Source organism: Mastacembelus armatus, chromosome 6 (assembly GCF_900324485.2).
Source record: "Mastacembelus armatus chromosome 6, fMasArm1.2, whole genome shotgun sequence".
Classification (NCBI taxonomy): Eukaryota; Metazoa; Chordata; class Actinopteri; order Synbranchiformes; family Mastacembelidae; genus Mastacembelus; species Mastacembelus armatus.
The window spans coordinates 12,103,036-12,125,157 of NC_046638.1; the positions used below are offsets into that span (position 1 = coordinate 12,103,036).

Sequence of the window (22,122 nt, forward strand, 5' to 3'; positions counted from 1 at the left end):
TCTGACTGCGACCATACAGGAAACTGTTTGTTCACATGCAGATGGAATGTGGAAGTCCCAGATCCCCTAATTGTCCACCAGTTTGTGGGGGAGGATGGTGTGGAATGTCAAGCTATATTTAACAAAGGGCAGCCACACGTAGCTCCCCTGCTGCTCCAGGTGGGACAGTGTGGCATGGAGGGTTTTAGCTATGCCACACTGTCTGTAGATCTATTTTCTCTATACGCAAACTGGTGGGGGTCAAGGTGATCCTCGATCCTCCTCCTTTAGTTTGACTAGGCCTCCCTGATGCCTCTCTTCAGGTTAGCTCATGTTGTGGTCCATGTCTCCAGACCTGAAGATGGTGTTCCTCTTCTTCAGCAACCACTGGACCTCCTGGGTCATTGTCCTTGAACACCTCCAAGTCCTGATGTTCAAAAACACCCCAGTTGGTCCTGTCAAGGCACTCCTGCAGCTACTGAGAGAGGCACCATCAGGCAAAGCTTTTACAGTTTTAGTGATGATGGGAGCAGTTTTCCTGTATCCATCAGTCCTACAGCACAGTGAGGTGAGTCGTCCACTGCAGGTGCTTCTGTGGTCCATCATGATGTTGTTAAGGGGATGCACCACTTCAGTATCAAAATATTTGCAACTTGTCAAATACCGAGGTACTGAGCTGGCAACACTTCAATGTCTGCACCACAGATGTTGACTGGATAAGGAAGGGGTTTAGACCTTCGAAAATCCTACCATCCCCTTGGTTTTAGAGTTTAGTAGGAAGCAATTTTTGTGACTCCAGTCACTGAAGGAATTTATCCGGCCTCTGTACTCTTCCTGTTCATTCTCTGCCTCTCTGTAATAGTGGACAGAAATAGATGAATTTACACTGTGACTTGGATGAAGAAACACTGTATCAACACACTTAGACAATTTTGGTTATAATATCATATTCTTAAAAACACTTAATAAAACAGATACTGACACATTCTGAGCAGTCACCATGGGTGTTTCCACACTTACCTGAGCAGCTGATCCTGGTCCTGAGTGGGTAGGAAACAGCAATTAGCGCTGTTATGTTGTTTCTCAAATAACTGCAGAAGACAGTCTACCTGTTCTTCCAGCTCTGTCAGCGCTTCACAGGATATGTGTCAAACTGCTCAGAAATTTGAGAAATGTGCAAACTGACAAACAGAAAGGGAATTTTAATATCATTGAACCTTTTAGACACCAATATTTAGAACCTTATCATTAAGCAGATCATATACAGCTGAACTGATACATTCTGCACAAGTAACTGCCAGTGGGTTACTTTATAGGTAAAACCTAAAGTTTGTAATATTTTATGTAACTGACAGAAATCCAGCTTCATTAGGAAATACACATACTTATGTGTACATACTGCATCCTCAGGCATGACAAAGTATCTGTTGTGATTGTTTACATGTTTATTCACACTCAAACAAATGAAGTATAAAGCATGAAGCTGGTGTTTAAGCAGACAAGGGCATGTTAGCCTTTGAGAAAATGATCTCACTGTAAATGATATCTGTGTTTCCCAGGAGCTGGATCTGAGTTCAGGGACAGAGGAGAGCTCATCATCATCATCATCATCAGATGAGGAAGCTGTGTCATTCAACAGTTGCTCTCCTTGCTCCTCCAGGAGGGACAGAAGTAGGAGAGGCAGTGATCCAGCTACGTCCTCTTCAGTGTCTCACTCAGAGACAGAAATGTCCACAGAGGGGCACACACAAGGTCAGAGCCAGGTCCAGTGCAATGGTGTACACAAAATCTAAGATCCACACTAAGACACAAACAGCAAAATAAGTTAGTTTAACATAATGTATCTTTAAATGACCACATCTTTACTGCAATCATTCGCAAAGTAAAATACTGGATGTCAAGCAATGTCATCACTATTCTGTAAAAAGTGATTATTATAAAAGAGAGAGGCACTGCTCATCCCTACAAACTATTAAATTATAAACTGAGGCTAAACTTAAAAGGGAGCATCAAGTTTATTACATATCAAATATGTAAAAAAGTATTTGAACATTGAAAGTAACTTATATTTTGTTTATATATAAACAATTTTGTGATGTTTGCACAAATTTTATATTTTACTTTTTTATACTGATGCCTGTTCAGGGCCTTATTTCATTTTTTATATATCTTACATGTTTTAAAAAACATTATTCCGCGTATTCTTAAGAAATGGAAATTCAAATTTCTCTTTTTTCTCCTCCAGATGCCGCCCAGCTAGAGGCCTGTGGCTTCCACAGTAACAGCTGTATCCTCAGCACTAGCCCCAGCTTCAGGACCATGGTTAAAGAAGCGATGTATGCTGAAAGCTGCTTTTTTTCTGCATGTGTCCTTACCTGCTCACATATGTGTGTGTGTGTGTGTGTGTGTGTACAATATTTTATGCACGAGACTGAGCATTTATCTTACCATTTAACCATCTTTTCATTATTCCCTGCTTTAGTGAAAAATCTCATTTGCCATCTCTCATGCAAGTGGAACTGAGTCAGTTGAATGGACATCCACTTTGCTTGTTCATGCTGTATAGTCTAGTATTCCAGCTGAGACATATTTGTTTAAAATTCTGGGTACATGATATCTTGTCAATCTGATTATTTTCAGCCTGTGACTGCTGTTCACTAACATGCACAGATAATTCAGTCTTGTCAAGATTTTGTACTGCATATAGACACATCAACACTAAAAGAGATACTACACAACCATGTCTGTCTTGCAATGCTTTGTGCTAGCTCATGTCAATAATGATGAAATCCACCTGGATTCTACCATATGTACTGCATTTCTTATTCTATGTTTGACTTCTACTTATTTGGGCCTTTCAAATCTTCCACACAGAAAGAGTTTTAGAAATATCTGAAAGAATATCCGACCAGGCAGCCCCAAGCATTTCATATTTGTGTTACATTTTTACAGTATGTCATTTTTCTAGGTCTTGGTGATATATTTGCAAAGGGTCGCAGAAAAGACTGATGCAAATATAGAAAAATAGAGAAGAATATTGTATGTGATTTGATGGTTGTTGCTGCAGCTGCAAAGGTGACCTGTGAGTGTACAGGCTTTAAATAAATGTAGTGTGGTGTGTCCTTTATCCCGGTGTCAGAAACCTTTCTCTGTCCTACTGCCGCTCTGTGTTCCAGCAGGAATGTCACACTAACTGATCCAATCTAGCAGTTTCATAGTATTTGACACTTTGATTTTTGATGCTTCTGAAGTTATTCTTGTTTTCTTCTCTAAGGGGAGAAGCCTCCTCAGGTCAAAGAGGTCACGAGCAGGATGATGAGGAGAAAGGAACAGAAGAATCCTACCAGCATACCACGATAGACAGATTATTGGAGGTACATAGAGCCTGTATTCCCCATCATGAGCCCAAGCTGTACCGAACCATGGCTGCCAGAACCAAATCTATTCCAGGGTTCAACATCGTGGCATTCCCTGATTTCTGGGGTCACCTCCCACCACCAGAACATGAACCCATGGCCCCACGCAAACCCAACATACAGAGGTACACCATTATTCTTTTATTACTCAGCATCACAAAAGTATTTCATGTACTGTACGTACATGAACATTGAAATGGGTTTAAGAATAGAAAACTGTACACTTAAAATCTTTCCATCACTTTGCTGGTTGTCTACAGCAGTTATGAAATAGCTGAATCAAACAGGAAGAATAGCTGTATCTTATTGTTGCAAACTAATCGGTGTTGTTTTCTGGATGTCAATATAAAATGTGAGAGGTAAAGTCCACAATTTCATTGCATTATTAAATATATTGTCAGAGTCATAGATATTTTCATCACCTGCACATGTATCCTATTATCACTGCCTCTCAGCCTGCTTAAGCTGTGGTCTCCTTTCACTAATTGCCAGATTGCCATGTGCAGTTCTTTCCGCCTTCTAACCCAAAGTTTCAGATCCTGATTCCTTCCTTGATTCAAGCCTGCATCCCTTCCTTTTGACCTCTGATTCTGCTGGCCCCTGTTGGTACATTTGCCTGAGTATAATAGCCTTTTAGTCTGACCTGTTTTATGAACTATCTGCAATCAAGCATCTCTCCTGGCATTTTCCTGCCTTTAGTCTAAGGAACATAGTGGAGAAATTGGTGTCACTGAGTCTAAGTTCTGTGGAGTTTATATTGTGACCTGTTCTGTGTATTCTGAAGCAACGCTAGAGCCTGTACTCACCCCTTTCCCCTCAATCAGTCTGCTCTTTTCCACTTCACCCCGGACCAGTACTCCGAGTGCGCTGACCAGCCCTTAAGCTCTGTCTCCCTTTGTTCCCTTCCTCTGCCATACTAAGCGGCCTCACCTTTCGAATCTCGTCATAAACGGTCATCATACAGTTATTCTCAAAGTACTGAAAACTGACTCTGCTTGTGTCTGTGACATCAATGAGTCAAAAATCAAACTGTTGCATTACATGTATGTGTTTAAGACAGGATTTGATTCAGCAACCTGATTCAGCATCTCCATCTACAAAAATGTAATTAAAAATTACATTAAGTATGAATTGTATTTGTTACTACTCTCCATATGAGGAGTTTGAATTTTTTTTGTGGCCTGCACTGGTTTGGTTGTGGCCCCACAGTGGGAGTACAAGACTGGTAGGGGCATTGTTACTGACAATCCAATGGCAATCTCCTCTTCCTGAGCCTGACTAAAGACAGAAGCTGAGGATCAGACTTTCTGTCATCATCACATTTGATTGCTCCCTCCAAACACTTTTCTTTTTTAGCTATCCTGCTCTGATTCTTATCCAGACACCTGCCCTAATCATTTTCCTTTCACTCATTACTCTCTTCTCGTATCCCTGCAGTCTTTCTCAGTCTCCCTGTCACATTCCATTATTTCCCCATCTGTTTTTTTATTACACCATTATCCCCTTCTAAGGCAGATATGACAGCCATGATAGCCTTATTCTGTAGCTGTATCTTGTTTAAATTGGTCTCTGCGAGTCTATTTCTTTCTTTACTCCTTCCCTCTTTGTATCTTCTCTCTGCTTTGTCCACTAACTTCCCTTTAGTCTCTATGTGTCTTTATGTAAACACACCAAGACCTGAACAGCTCCCTAGAGGTTGATAGGCAGATATAAATCAGATGAATAAATGCTGGAATGTTCTGATACACGTGCAGCCAGTACTGTTTATTTAGACAAACCATGTACACAACATGCAGTAATTATATGTAATACCTATATACAAGGAGGAATATAGGAGGAATTATCCTTTTATAAGGAGGAATTATCCTTTTTATAGGTGTCTAACTGAACAGGCTGATGATAACTAATAAGATACAGAGAGGTCTGTGAGCAGAAGATATGTCTGATACTCTCCATGTTGTGCTTTGCATTTTAATGTGTCCCTCTTCGTTTCATTGCTGATTGTTGCTGATCATGAGTGCCACTGTTTTATTTTTTGTTATTTTGTTTGTTTGTTTTTAGCATCAGATTCAAATTTAAGTCGTACATTTTATTCACTGACTACCAGCAGTAAATAAGACCAGGTTATTCAGAGTTGGTGCCGGGTGTTAACAAAGTAGAGGTAGTATCAGTGGTCAGTGGTCACATTGCAATAAGTCATCCAAATTAATGAACACAATAACAATGAGAATCAGAATCAGCTTAATGGCCAAGTTTGTCTACACAAACAATTAATTTGACTCTAGTTCACCAAGTTTTCTATGTACAAAAATTAACATAAAAGTTAAAAGAAAGCAAAATAAAAAAAGACACATTTCTTTATATGCAATGTATACAATCTGTGAACTAGTGCAATAGGAGTGCAAGGATTTAACTATAACTATAAATATAGCTTTGATGGTGGTGTGACATTTTATATGAGGTAGGTACAGATGCTTCTCACTTTGGCACCTCCGGCAACCTCCATAAAGAACAGCTGTACCTCCAACCACAATTTTTGTGAAAAGGTCTCTGCATCAGTGTAAACTGGGTGAAAAGTATTAGGAGAAGACTGTCCAGGGGCAGCAGAAAACACACAGTGCTAGAGAGTAAAGTACCGTGGCTGCCATCAGCAGCACCATTTTGTTTGTAAAACCATATTATCATAAATGTAAATTAATGTCAAACAAGTTAACTTAAATAAGTGGGGCCTGGGCCTGTTGAAGCACAGATAATTTCCATAATTGTTTTGAGCGTGGATTAACCCAAAACATAACCTTTCTTTTGTTGTCATGACACACTCAAGAACACAAAAATACATGAAATGGATCGATCCTGCATAGCTCAAAGTACAGTGCTTAATAAATTTATTAGACCACCAGTCATAATGTAAGGTTTGTGCCACAGTTGCTTTAAACTTACAGTTTTGGTGATTACCAAAATTTATGTTTCCGCAGTGGTTAATCCACCAGTGTGTGCATGCACTTCAGTCACAATAGTATTTCTGATACTAAAATGTAATTATTGTTGTTATCCATGAATTTTGAAATTGATCATTTTATAAGAAAGGAATAAAAAATCATTAGCACATTATTACTGTATTTTTTTATTCAGATGCACAGTTACACTTATTTACTCTAATTCCTTAATGGGAAAAAAAACATTTTATTAACATGGGTTAATGTTACACATGATTCATTTTTTACTTTTGAGAAAAGTCTAATATGTCAGATTAATTGAAATTAATTCAATTTGAATTTCCTTATTTCTGTTCAAAATGATGAAGCTAATAAATAACATTTTATTTTTAAAAAGGTTAGTCACAGGTTTCTAAAATATTTGTGTTTTCTTTTGTTTATGCTTGGTGGTCCAATAAATTGGTTAAACACTTCAATTTCAGGCCTTTCTAAAACAACTGGTGTGTTCTTGAAAGAAATGTGTCCATATTATCATTTGCCCAATTAGCCCAAAATTCCCCCCAATGAATTTCGGGGGTTTTCTCTATTCAATTTGAATAACTGACCCTGCTCTATTTGCCCCTTATGCCCCATTACACAGTTTTAGCACTACTCAGCTCTACTCTACTAGAGTCAACTCGGTTTTGGTCATTTTCCATTAGGCTACAATTGATTACCACCTAAACGTGGGCAGGGTCATCATAGCACAGCGGCGCGAAACTACAGTGATGCCATCAAGCACAGAAATGTAATACACACTGTAATATTATTACTGTTTCTCTTTTTTTAATTAATAAAACCGGTAAGTTGGTAATCTTATCAAACATAGCAGTGAAGACTACATTTGTTAGCATCAATTTTAATTAGTGAATTAATCCACAGTTGGTGATTTAACTTTAGTGGCAGCAATACAGTGTATTTGAGACTGCAGCAAAATATGGCATTATATGGCATTATAATTATCTATTTATATATTCGAAGAGTGTGTGTGGATTTGTGTGTGTATAGTATATATGGCACTTTTTAATGCTGCTTCTCAAACATTAACAGCATTGTCAAGAGGCCAACAGATACTGACATTTATAATGTAAATGATTGAATTTCACTCTAAAGTAATCTAATTATGTTGCCAGCTCCTTGGAACTCATCACTCACTTGTCAGTTTACAAACTCAAATAAACAGTTGAATCATGCTTTAATTTGTCAACAGCATTTTTATTAGAATATTGGGTCTTTATGTTATCAGTTAAAGTACACTAAAGTAAAGTACACCATATGTATTAATTCTTATCAGGACTGTCCCAAATTAATCAAATATTTAGCAGCTTTGTGTTATTAACTGTTCTTAAAAGCAGTGATAATATTTGTATACCTACATACGGTTGTCTTTACCAGGCAGAAAGTGTTTGAAGATATTCAGCGTTTCCTGAATACTGATGACCTTATCAACCAGGTAGTGTTTGACCTGGAAGACAACAGGTAGGTAAACAATACATATACACAAAAACATGGCACAGCTATTTATTAAGCTATCTGATTTGCAAGATTGGTTTAAAATTCTTTGTCGTTAAATGTAATTTTGACAATATTTTAATCTTAGTGTTAAAACAGGAATGAAATAATCTACTGTACAATTCATCTTTCTGTTTTCTGACTGGCAGCTTTCAGCCTCCAGCTGATTCCTTATGGTTTTTCTCCAAGTTTGAAAGTGGGAACTTGCGGAAGGCTGTTCAGGTCCGCAGGTATGCACACAGAAAAACAAATATAAGCACAAGATCAAAAATGTAATTGAATTGGATCAAACACTGATTTCTGGAGAAACCATAGCAGTGTCATTTTTCTCTTTTCTTCTCTTTTCTTGTGTAGATATGAGTATGACCTTATATTGAATGCAGATGCAAACTGTTTCCAGCACAGCCAGTGGTTTTACTTTGAAGTCAGTAACATGGAGGCAGACGTCCCATACCGTTTTAATATTATCAACTGTGAGAAGAGCAACAGCCAATTCAACTATGGTGAGAAGGGCTTTGTGTGTGTGTGTGTGCGCCATATTTTATGACTGAAACAGTTGATATTAGCAGACTATAACTTTGTTAGTTACTGTTTCAGTCTGTACTCACTCAGTCACAACTTTAATTAGTTGGTAGTAATTAAAGCGTCTGAGAGAAAATACATCTCTCAATTGCAATGAAATGTAAGTGTAATGTTGTGTGATAAACTATAAACTTTTACCCTCCGAGGGCGCTGATTCATCATCACACTTTCTTAGTGTGTACTTTCTGTCATGACGAGAAAATGTCTGGTGTACTTGGGCTGCCTTGTAGCCATAGTCTTGTTTTCTTCCACAGTACATATTTTACTGGTACCTAAGTCATCCAAAAATTACACTGTATCCTGAATCCATACATGGGTATGTTGTTAATTGAAATTACAAATAGGTAATATAATTTTACCAGTTTCACAAAACGTGAACATACAGGACTCAAAAGACAAATGCAATACACATGTATTGTGTATTACATCACAGCACATTTGAAAGGCTTGTATGACTTGTTGTGACTTACTTATTGTAGTTAAAAACTTTTTTACTTCCTTTATTTTCATGCTAAACTCAGATGCACAGTCACAGAAAACAGAGTAGCATGTGCAATGTTAAAATCACCATGCTGAGCAGAAACACAAATTTAGAAACACGAGAACATACTAGTGACACACTAAGTTGTAGATACTAAGAGGAAATAGATGACACCTGTTAATTAGCTAAACATGCAATTGCCTCTTGTGTCATGTGTCAGGTTTGTTATGTTTCTGTGTAAGGTTTGTGTTGTTTCTGGTCCATCATTTCGTGTCATCAATCCTGAATTTCCCTCACCTTTTTCAACTCCTCCTTTGTTATAAAAGAGATGCTACCTCCCATTCTGGTGTGCATATGGGTCCTCTCTCTTAACTAAACTCAAAGTGAGTTGAGCATTGAAGATAGAACAGAAAAAAAGAGGGATATATATGAAAGTCAATGCCTGCCAGATGGATTGGTGAATCAGAGTTTGTCATGTAGACACACAACAATATACTTAAGATTACACCAGAATAGGCAATTATTCATAATATACTTTGTGAAGACGTTTAAGTCCTGGGTCTTGATGATGAACAATGAGGTTCACTTTATTTCTTTCAATAATGTGTGGTCTTCATATAGGCTAAAAGGTCTATTTTACTCTATGAGTCAATGGAGCAGACATTTTTTGGCTCTTTTTCTCCACTTTCCTGAAGACAGCTTGACAGGCTCAGCTGTGGGTCTGACCATAGTTAACCATCTATTACAAGTAAACATGACACTTTCATGCCAGTAGTAATGTCAGTTCTTGTAGTACACATTGATTCATACAATACCCCTTGTACAAATTACAAAGGTTTCATTTCAGGAAGAAGTGAATAATTAGAAGAAAGGGTTGCTCTTCCAAAATAGTCTGTATCCCATTGTTCAGTAAAGTTCTGAAAGCTTGTAATGCGCTGACAGGGTAGAAAGTCATTAGCTATCTATTTTTAACCTTGGGAGATTTAATGTTTCATTCAACAAGAATCACGGATCTTTACCTTTTCCAGGCCCAGGACTAAATATAAATAGACTGTTGCTTAGGGATGGCAGGTCAATCCCCAGCGTCTCCTGTCAACATATCGAAGTTGTTTCACGCAAGAGCAAATTGTTCTCAAATGTTAGGTCAGTGCCTTGCGTTGTGGCTCCATCTCCATCAATATGTGTGTGTGTATGTGTGTTTGCATGTGTGCTTGCACTGGTCACCACTAGGATTCACAGCTGTATTCAGGTCAGGGTCTTTTAAAAGTATGTTAAGTTGACATGTAGAAAGACATTTGACTTAAACAGGTCCTTGTCTCAGTCTGGGGTGGGGAGCATGTCAACCTATCTATCATACCAGCTTTTAATTCAGCTAGTTAAAGTACAAAATTGCATGCTGAAACAGATTTTAAAATGTCATCAGAAATATATTCATGAAAATTCTGATGCTTGCCTCAATTATAATGTTGTTCTTTTTTTGTGTAAGTTTGTTGTTTGTTAGATACTTTCAGATACTTATATATAGTCTAATTTCAGGATGTGCATTATAAGTTTTTAAGTAATATTGTACAGTATGTGGCACTGGTCAATGCTCTATACCGTCCCTGTAAAGTAAGCAGTAATAAATATACATAAATTACTTTATGTACGTTCTTACATCATAGAAACACCCAGCATAGACCAGCATCAACATACACCCCTGTAGACTTTTAAGACATTTTCCCTACAATTCCTACATTTTTCAGTTTACTACCATGACACCATGTCTGGTCCATGTGGCTGGCTCACTGTGTGTGTATGTGTGTGTGTGTTTGTGTACTGCAGGAATGCAACCAGTGCTGTACTCAGTAAGAGAAGCTCTGGAAGGTAGACCCCACTGGGTCAGGACTGGAACTGAGATTTGCTATTTCAGGTATGAATGAAATACACAAGAGATTATTATCTGCTTCTTTCTTCATTAAAAGACCAAATACCATTACATATAAATAGAAGCTGGAAAGCCCATCAAATAGAGAACAACTTCATTAAACTGCTGAAAGAGACTATGTCCTTAGAAATATATGATTTTATAGAAAGTAAAAAGTACACAATGCCAACCATAGTGCTTAAACAACTTCAACCACTTATATACGTTTCTGAAAACTGTTCTAATCTTCAGCACACACAAAGAAACAAAATAGTCATAACTGAATGATATGACATATGAGTCATCAAAATAGTGATTCACCTGAAAGAGATTAAAGAGACAGTTATGTCAGAGTTACCAGAGGCTCCCAAAGTGTAGTAGACGTAACGGTGTTGTAAAACACATAGCCAGATACTCAAGAATGACACCGAGTACAAATGACAGAGCCTTGCAGACTCTACTAGAGTAGATTTTTTTTTACACACATGTAACATTGTTTTTCCTATTTTCTCTATTTTATTTTCTAGAAACCACTTTTGTCCAGTTCAAGGCAGAAGGAGAACAACCTTTTACACTCTGACGTTTACCATCAACTTCAAACACAATGAGGATGTCTGCTACCTGGCCTACCATTATCCCTACACATACTCTGCTTTAAAGGTAGTTTTTATATTAATGCTGTTCTCTTCCCTGCTCCCTCTGAATTCACGCTTCATTCATACTAAAGTTATCACAAACCTTTGAGTTTGTATGTATTATAAACTTTTTATATAATTTTAAATGAACAAGTGTGAAACAAAAAAGTCCATTGTTGGCTCATGTTTACATCATGTGTACTACTCACATATACCGTAACGTAAAGTCATGTTGCCCTCCAACTCAGAGAAAACATATTTTTCTTTTTGTACACTACATTTGTCTGGTTATTTAAAAAGACAGAGTAATCTTATAAAAGCTGACACATTGTGAAAGACTGAACTCACCCTTTTTGTTTTGGGGTTCTGTTGCAACAAAGCAGTGTCTCGCTGCGATCCCTGCTCATGCAAGTCCTTAAATGTTTCAGTGGTTCCACACATGAAAATAACTGTTAATGATCGAAACAACTTTACAACATTAATTAAAACAGGATTTTTTCACTTTCGCTTTTAATATCAGGATGTTTTTTCCTTTTTCCACAAATTATTTGATGACCTCGCTGGTTTATTTGTGACCCTTTGAACAGGCCTGATTCCTCAGTTTGAACTATCTAACTGTATTTAAAGTATTTTTATCTGTGTACTTCTTCCACCACTGCCTATGCATACTGGATACTAAAGGCTCACTTCTAGTGTGTAGATTCTATAGAGTGATGGCATGACTTGAGTCTGAAAAGATGCAGTACACTCTAGGGGCTTATATCACAAAACAGGTTCAGCTTAGCCTCGTTCTGCTTGTCTTGACTGAGGTCTAACTGCCCCCAACATTACAGTAACATCAATATAAAGGATAACACACTGTACGTGATGATATAATTTATAGATTTATGTTATATTTGTATGATTTGTTACATTCAACAGTCTTGTGTAGTATACACACTGCTGTGTAAAATGCTTCCATTATCTGTAACATAATAGAAAATTACTTGTAGCATCCTAAACTTGAACCACGGATGTTGCATGTCCTTGCCTCTCTATTTCCCTACAATTCCTCTCCATCTCTCTGCAACTTTCTATCACATAATAATAAAATGTCATAATAAACCAACAATTTCACTTTATTGCACATGCCCAGGCAGTAACCTTTATTTTATTTTGATCTGCAAGTTTACTGAACTGATGTCACTGCATACTGTAGATGAGGTTCCTTTCAGATGTTGATGTTTAAAGATTTTATGTGTATATACTGTATCTCCTATACCTAGGCTTCAGGCACACATGCTGGTATACAAATGTAATTGGAAAATCAGTGAAGTGGTAAGAACACATTGATTATAAAGCTGATTTCCTGAAGCCAATATTGTAATTCTGATTATTTGGATTTCTTTCCAGCCGTACATTGTAATTCTACTGCCAGAGATGGAGGTAGCAGTAGGCATCATGAGGTGAACAAAAAGCAAACATGCTCTCTTGTGTGAGACACTCTTCTTTTTCTCTATCAACTGTCTGTATGTATACCATAGAAGTGTCTTATAAAGCATGCAGTGACTTGAATGTTCAGTGCAACACGTTTCATTTTTTTCACTTTTATGGACTTTTTCTTCTGCATATCACACTTTCTCCAACAGCCAGATAAAAAAGAGCCCACCATGCCACCTCAACTACAAACTGGCACTGTGGGTCTGGTTGCATGATGATAGGGACTGACGTGAGGGGCGCTTTCTGCCTCTGGAGACCAAATGAATGGGGTTTTGGAAAATGTGACCCTAGTTAGGGGCTGGGCGGCACCGCTGAAGCTCCTAATGAAGTGGCGGTAGAAATTAGCAAACCCTAGGATTGGTTGGACTTTGCATTGGTTCGTAGGTCGCAGCTACTCGGCCACCGCACACACCTTTCCCGGGTTGGCTTGCACCGTGCTACCCTCAATAATGAGATTGAGAAATGGAAGCGAACTGCAGTGAAACTCACATTTCTCTGCCTTTATAAACAATCTGTTCTCCAGCAGATGATGCAGCACCCATCTCACTTGTTCCTGGTGTTCCTGCAACGTCCGCAAAAATATCAGGATATTGTCCAAATACGTCATTGATGAATGCCTGAAAGACAGTGGGGGCGTTTGTGAGACTGAAAGTCATCAAGAAATACTCAAAATGCTCCAGTGGTGTTTTAAAAGCTGTCTTCCATTCATTCCCCCTCCCAATTGCGAATCTGGTGGTAAGCGTCGTGGAAGTCTAATTTGGTGAATACCGTGGCTCTCTATAGCAACTCGAAGGCCAATGTGAGCAAAGCAAGGGGATGCACTGTGATGGCATTGATTGCATTGCATTGATGTAATCTATACACGATCGTAAGGTCTGGTCCTTCTTTGCGACAAAGAACCCGGAACCGACTGGAGAAGATGAGGGGCGGATGATACTGGATGAGACTGAATCCTTGATATACTTTTCCATTGACTCTTTCGCTCGGTGCGACAGACTGTAAAGTCTGCTGGATGTTAACACAGCGCTGGGGAGGTGGTAGATGGCGCAATCACAGAGCCGGTGATGTGGTAGGGAAAGGGCCCTATTTTTGTTGAAGACCTGTGCCAGGTTGTTGTAACATTCAGGGATGCTGGAACAGTGACTTGGGTGAAGCGTGCAAGCACGTGGCCATCCAATGCATCTGCTCTCAGGGGTGAGGCTAATGGACAGAGAGTAATAGGGAGTTGACGTGCCAGAAAATTGTCATCCACCCCTGAGTAAGCCAAAGCAGACAGGCGAAATGTTTGCTGGTTAACTAAGAGGATGGCTGACAACAAAAACCTGAGGATAACCGATCGGTCCAGAACCCTTTTGGCCATAGCAAACAGGATCTAATAAAATAGCCCAACTCACTGCAATACAGGCATAAACCCAAGTGCCGACGCCAGTCTGAGCCCCGAGGAGTGGTGGCAACCCAACTGCATTTGCTCCTCTGGATTTGTTGGAGGAGAGTGGGGAGTCGGCAGGGACCTGTGGGAGACCTGTGGGAGACCTGTGGGAGACCCTGTGGGAGAGGATGATGGAACCAGGGAAACCCGAGCCTGGCTGGCTCCCCGAAGCCAGCTATCCAATCGGATGGCTAGTTGAACAAAAGAATCTAAATCGAGAGCGTTGTCCCAGCAGATTAGTTCATCTTTCAGTTGTTCCAATATTCCATTCTTTCTAAAGAGTTCGCACCAACTCAACCCACTCCGTGTCTGCTGCCACAATTTTGAAATCTATCGAATACTCCACTACACTGTTGCCGCAGGATCCACCTAGCTGCCGGAATATCTTGATGAACTGGTCTATTTTTAAACTAGTTAGTGGTCAGGATGATGACTCAGCCTCCGCCCAATTGAGCGCTCTACCCCGTAATAATCCCACAATAAAAATTTTGTACTTATCTGTTGGGTAGGCTCTGGGGCGCATCTTGAAGACATATGAGCATTGAAGCAAGAATCCTTGACAGGTCCTAGGGTCACTGTGGTAAGGGTCCGGATCTGAGACGGGGCGGGTGAGACGGCTCAGGAGCAGGGTTTGGCAGTGGAGACACCAGAGGCGAAGCAGCAGAAACTGTGGCTGAGAGCTGAATGATTAGCTTCTGCATGTGATCCATGATTTGAGTCATTTGCATTGCCAATTCCTGATTAGACTGAGCAGTGTATGATTGTGCTCCCCGAGCAAGGCTCCTTGCTGGAACCACGCCTCATGGAGGGAAGCACTGCTGACTGGTTTCTCAGACTGGGAATCCGCTGGGTCAATTTTGGCCAGTTCGTTCTGCCTCAAGACAAATACAAAAGACATTGAAACCTAATGATAAAATAAATAAAAGGTGCTAATGTAACTGGACATCAGTTATAAATTAAATCTCACTATTTTCTTCTAAGCTCATAGAACTTAAGTTAACTGTGTTTTTTAGGCTAAAACTGTTTTAAAAGAGGATAAATACAACAATCATATTAATAATGATAATAATAATACAAAGAAGAAAGAACGCTTAAAGAAAAATATTGACCAAACATTATTATAAATGGTAAAGGAAATATATAAAGGAAATATTTTGTCAGAGAACATTTTTTTGTAGACATGTTTAATATAAATGCTTCCTAAATGCAAAAAAAACATAATGCATTATATTTCTTTCCAAATGCAATGAGATTATATAATCTTCTTTGGAAATAGTGTTGATATATAAATCAGTCTGCTCCGCACACATGTATATTCATTGTGTCCGGCAGGCTCATCTGAACATTCTGGAGAAATCAGTGGATCCTGCCAAAGTGTTTTTCCAGCAACAGAGTCTTTGTGCCACTTTGGCTGGAAATTCTTGTCCAGTGGTCACCATCACTGCCTGCCCTGCCAGCAGGAGCTGGAAAGATGTGCACGAACTACGTGAGTACTGCTGTGTGCGTGTGTTATGAACTAGAATAAATGGTATATGTGTGCAAACTCTTACTGCAATGTGTGTATGCGTGCATGTGTGTGTGCGGTGAGTGTAGAGGTATGTGCATGAGCAGACAAGACAAAAAGCAGTCATCTGTCCTGACAGAGACAAATATCCTATGCTTTGTTTATTTTTCTGCACTTAATTGAAAGCTAGTGATGCTTAGCAGCAGGAAATATGAAGAAATAATTTGTTTAGGAGAAAACCATATGAGATGTATCATAGCATATCCACATTAGCATAATATTATTCCCTACCACTGTTGCTGCTATCATACGCCAGGCATTTGTGCATCATAATTAAGCCATTTCATTTTGTCATTTTCCTGCCAACTCAGTGAGCATTCCAGGAACTGAAATTAACTGCTTGATTTCATCACTGATGCTCAAGTGTTCTAATATGAAACAATGACTGAATTGTAGTGGTTTAGTAAGAGCTATAAACTTCTTAGGAAGTGTATATACCATTCATATGAACAGATCATTCTCATGGGTTTTTGATTACCTCTGATTGATTCTGTTTACATGAATCAGTCAGTTAAAATAATTTCAATGACTCAATAACTGTCAGATTCCCCTGTTGCAAAGTTGCAGTTGTGCTCAGTGGGGGGCAGTTGAAGAAGAAGGCACATGAGTGCATCGTTCTGGTCCGCCACTGACCACTGTGAAAGGACTGTCCCTACCCCAGAGTCTGCCTCCACCACCAAATACCAATGGAATTGCTTCTTGAAGTGATGCAATGCCTCCTCAGCCCGGGGGTTACACTGGAACCATGTTTTGATGGAGGTAATGGCAAGGGAGCTATAGTTTCTGATTCAGATAGTTTCAGATGAAATGGCAGTAAAAGTTGTCAAAGCTCAGGAACTGTTTCTTGCTCAAGCTGCTTCTTGACCCTAGCCAGTTCTTGATAGCTTTGTAAACCTGGTCGAGGACCATTTGGACCTTACCTTGAATAATGACAAAACCAAGGAAACACACAGTTGTAAAATGGAACTCATTGTTCTCCAGGTTTAATGAAAAGCTGCTTCCCTGCGGGGCACACCAGGAGGATGTGCACTGCCAGAGAATGGGCATAGATAAAGATAGTGTACAAGATAGTATACAAAGGCCAAGTTCCAGATTACATCTTGGAGGACATCGTTTAGAAGGTTCTGGAAGAAAGCAGGCACATTATGAGGTTGAAAGACATTATTATCTTTATCATTATTATTATTATGTCAGTTTAGGGTGTTAAATGCCATCTTCCACTCATCCCCTTCCCTGATGCTGACCAGGTGATTGGGAATTTGTGAGTCCAACTTTAGGAAGACCAGGTCTCCTGGAAACATTCCAACACAGAAGACAAGAAGAACCAAGGACAGCAAGAGGTGGTTCTGAACAGTGGTCTCATTCAGTTCGTAACAATAAACACTCGGCCTGAAGGAGCCATCCTTGTTGCCCATGTAGAAAAAAATCTGCCTCTATTATGGATGATGAGAGTATCATAAATCCAATCTCATGGGCCTTCTGGATATAATTGTTCATGACCTTAGTCTTCATTTGCAGCTGGGAGTCAGCTTTGAGAGTGTGATCCTGGACCAGAGAACAACACTTTTGCTGAGCAGTCATCGAATCAAATGAAATCACTTTATTCGTCTCCCTAATTTTACTTGGACAGAAGGCATGCTGCATAACATATTAAGCTACAGGTATACAAAAGACAGGAAAACTGTATGAATACATTGAACAGTAACATAAAACAAAGGGTTCAAAGATTTTTGACAGAGGTAATAGGACAATTCAGCAAATAGTGGCTTAAATATTAAATACTTTAGAACCTCATTTTATTCAGGTTTGTTTGAAACATGGCAGAAGCTTTGCTGTGTGAAGTTTGCATGTTCTCCCAGTTCCTGCGAGGGTTTTCACCTGGTATTACTTATGTTGTGGAGACCAGAATCTCTTTACACGCTCATATTGTTGGGACAGTGAGGACCAGAGGCCTATTGCACAAAGCAGGTTTAACTCTGAACTTAACCTTGAATTCTGAACTGATGAACTGAGTTAGTTCAGCTAACTGTGAGCTGTGCAGCTCAGATATGATTCGACAAGGCAACAGGGGAAAAAGGCAGACGTTTTTCACACAGGTGGTAGCTAAAATTCTTGTGTTCTAAAAACTATACAAAAGCACAAGCTCAAAATTAAATACAAGAACATCATGCACACAGGCAAGGCATAGGCCTACTGTAATAGCTAACTTAATTAGGTTGAAGCATATTTGACAAAAGAAATTAAGCATTATTCAGTAGTTTTATTTCAGCATGCAGTGGCTTTCATTCCTTGAAAAATAAAAAAAAATCTTCTCTTGTAGCTCTAATATATCTTATGGCCTGACATGAGGTGATCTGATTAACAAAATGATAGTTTTTCTAATAGGCCTATCCACAGAGTGCCAATGTAATAAAAACTGTGTTGTCTATAAATTTTATTCTGAACTGGGAATAAATCCATGCTGTACATGTGTGGAGAGATTGCTGTCCTTACACTGACTGACTAATAAAATCAATTATGTCAACAAAGGCAAATTATCGTCTACCCTCTAATCATGATTTTTCTCTGCTTCTCCCATCACAAACTTCTGAAAATGAATGCACTCTGATCAGAGTTTCTATATGAACTTTATGAATGAAGAAATGAAACAGCCTGTCTGACAGCCTCTGCAGACTTGACAAGAGGGAGGAGATATAGAAACTCAGAATGTTTTTGAAGAAAACCTGCCAGCGAGCAGGTTACTTTCATGGTAACTGACTGAAGTTTATATGACCTATGTTTCTGGAAAAGAAAACTCTGAGCTTCCCTCAACTTGAGGTTAAACAGCTCACTAAACCTGCTTTCTGGAATAGCTCCCAAATGTTGGCGCCCCCCTATGGAAATCACTGATTTTAGATCATTTAGTTTAAGGATAGAGTTAGCGCTGAGGTCATGCAAGTAATAGTTAACATAAGGTTAGGATAAACCTCCAGAAAATGAATGTTAAGTCAATGTAAATTTCCCACGAGGAATGAACAAATATGTGTGTGTGCGTGCGCACGTGCATGCACACGCCTGCGTGTGAGTGAAACAAACAACCCAAACTGGAGTACAAACAAGGCCTCAAGTACCAGCAGTGAATCAGCTCCAGTCTTCCTCCTGTGTATGCAAATGAATATGCTAATCAGGTGTAATTGCAGCCCACCATGTCAGTGGGTTTAGAGCAGTACCATAACTTTATCATGCAGAGTGCACCTTTAATTTGAATTTAATTTGAGTTCATTATGACATATTAGGAATATCAGGGAATCTACAGTATATATTCCCAGATTGTGTTAAAATACTTGCTTGAGCTTGTTATCTTTGGTGTGTTCCTTGGACATACAAGCTTTTCTTCATGGGGGTGAGTTAGACAAAACAGCATGCTTCCTGCCTCATTCCTTGTGTCTGATTTAAAAAAGCTTCCAGTGCAATCACAGCTCATCCCTGAAAGCTTTTAATTATCAAACATAGCCATATTTAGCAGGACAGGCATGGCCTCTAGGTTGCTGAAGCTGGGCTAGGGTGGGTTTTCTGTAACACACTGTGCTCTCTCTCACATTTTTTTTTTGTCTATAACCAGCTTTTTCACTTCTCTCTTCCATTTCTTTATGGATGTTCTCTGTCACACTCTCTCTTGCCCTTCCATCTATGTGTCTTTCTGTGCTGAGTCAAAAATGAACTTAATGAAGCAGCTCACAGTGTACCAAGCAGGTCTGGGTATGTCTTTTAGTGACCTGTAACCTGAGATCGTCATGCCAGAGTTCTCTGATTGTTTAACAAACTCTACACAGGTGATCTGCTCCCCAGATGGGAACATTCCATTTATTTATCTGAGGGTTCATGTTGTATTGTTCTGTAGATCTTAAACTCACCACTTGAGCACACTGATATACTCAACTTAAATCCCTGTTTGCTGTATGTTTAGCTTTGGTATCTCCTTGGAATTGTTTGCAGTTATTTTTTGTCATGTTTGCCACATTGTCAGTGAAATGTTTTATTCGTCATTGCAAGACGACAATTTAATTCCTGTCTTTTCTGGTGTGAAATTGAGGCAAAGACACTTTCCAAGCAGAGACAGGCCTGTAACAAATTACCCAAAATGATTATGACAGGAAAGTATACAGGAGTAACACATATAGGTGGGAGCAGGATGTGGCTAATATCACCTGCATCAAACAATATTATATATATATATATATATATATATATATATATATATATATATATATATCACTTAATACTAAAGAGAGGAAGAATTATGAGCAACAACACTGGCTAAATCTCAGATATTGAACTGAGTTTTTTAAAGATATATGGATAATAAAGGCAGTTATGACAAGAAGCAATGCATCACACTACTGACTATTTGCAGTAAACGTTCCAAGACTTGTATAGTATCAGGCTTCATTATCTTTATAACCAAATTATAATAGACCTCAGTAGCTCTATTAGCCAATGGTAATGGCCCTCATCTGGCTGTGGGCCAGCAGTAATATAGAATGACCCATCTGCTGGATCACTGAGCTGTAGGAGCTAGTGAACTGATGGCAACGTGATGTTGGCAAGGAAACTGGGCCGCTGAGCAGGTGGGATTGAAGCACACCCATCAGTGCATTTACACCACAATTTACACACTACATTACTGTGTTTTACAGGTTTACACATAGCAAAATGCCAATGTTAACTTAACACTAATTAACGTTTACACTGTAGGTGAACAGTGGAAACATAAATAGTGTTGATGCATATTTTGCTCCAGATAACCATTGGTTTCCATTCATTTTCACAGAAAAACTTCCTGTCAGAAACATACTGTGCCACCACCTTGAACTCATGTTGTGAGCTGATCAGCAAAGCTTTAACCTTCATCTTGAATTGCATTACTATGCAATTGTAATGTAGCATTACTACGTACCTCAACCAAGTTTCAAGAGTGTGCTAACTGACTTCCTAGCAAAACCATTGACTGCCTGCAAGTGTAGTGTAGGAAACATGTATCCAAAACCAGAAGTGGTAAATATATTTGAAAATTCTCAAAAACGATTATGTTTAGTGGTCATAATTTGCTATTTAATAGCAAACACTTGAATACAAAGTGCTGTAGACAGAAAGGATTATAGTAACCTACTTATCAAATTAATTGTGTAGATCTTGCAGTGTGGTGATAAAAGTTGGTTGAAAAAAGCTGTTCAGACTGGTTGAAAATAGGTCTTATCAGACTTATTGGTAGTAGGGTCACCATGTTCCCAGATCTCCAAACATAAGTTGATGAGTACAACCTTCATCATTACTGATCAAAATTAAGACAAATGAAAAAATAAACTCTTGTGTCTTCTACACATTAGAATACTGAAATCCTTTAGACCTTTTGAGAGATGAAGCACATGTTGATCGTTCAGACACAATACCATTTTCCTAAACATCTGCTAGGCACCAGATTGCTTTTTAGCTCACACAACCCTGACTGATCACACACTCTCCATCCATGCTATTTCTGTCTATGCAGCATTTAAACTGTAATCGTTGACAGCCAGAAATATTAATTATGACTCCTGCACAACATTTGAATGATCACTCATGACCTCTTCTAGCTGACATAATTGGCCAGCTGTCACTATCACTGATAGAGCCTAATAGGTTGTTGTGAATGGTGGAGAGGAAATATCAACAGCTTTGATTAAAGACTTGATCAAGATACAAGCACATTCATAAAGTATTTAGACGTCCTTCACTTTTTTCAATTTTGTTATGTTGCTGCTTGATAATACAATTGTTTAAATACATTGTTTTTTTTCCCATTAATCTACACTCAGTACCATATAATCACAAAGCGACAGAATTTTAGGAATGTCTGTAAATTTATGAAAATTAAAAAGCTGAAATATCACATTTACATAAGTATTCAGACCCTTTATTCAGTACTTTTGGCAGCAACCTTTGGCAGCAATAACAGCCTCGAGTCTTTTTGGGTATGACACGTCAAGCTTTGCACACTTGGATTGGGGGATTTTCCTCAATTTTTCTTTGCAAATCCTCTCAAGCTCAGGCAGGTTGGATGGGGATCCTCAGTGGACAGCCATTTTCAGGTCTGTCCAGAGATGTTCAACAGGGTTCAGGTCAGGGATCTGGCTGAGCCACTCTAG

General features: G+C 38.9%; 1 protein-coding gene across 2 annotated transcripts in view; it reads left to right on the forward strand.

Moving 5' to 3' along the window:
- Positions 1-22,122, forward strand: part of agbl1 (AGBL carboxypeptidase 1) — an 81,649-nt gene that overhangs the window by 45,898 nt on the left and 13,629 nt on the right. For both annotated transcript variants that reach the window (XM_026310719.1, XM_026310720.1), the window contains 9 exons: positions 1,539-1,731; positions 2,225-2,315; positions 3,254-3,520; positions 7,766-7,849; positions 8,032-8,112; positions 8,237-8,385; positions 10,770-10,857; positions 11,379-11,511; positions 15,727-15,880. In XM_026310719.1, coding sequence (XP_026166504.1) covers positions 1,539-1,731; positions 2,225-2,315; positions 3,254-3,520; positions 7,766-7,849; positions 8,032-8,112; positions 8,237-8,385; positions 10,770-10,857; positions 11,379-11,511; positions 15,727-15,880 — 1,240 coding nt within the window. The remainder of the gene's footprint in view (positions 1-1,538; positions 1,732-2,224; positions 2,316-3,253; positions 3,521-7,765; positions 7,850-8,031; positions 8,113-8,236; positions 8,386-10,769; positions 10,858-11,378; positions 11,512-15,726; positions 15,881-22,122) is intronic.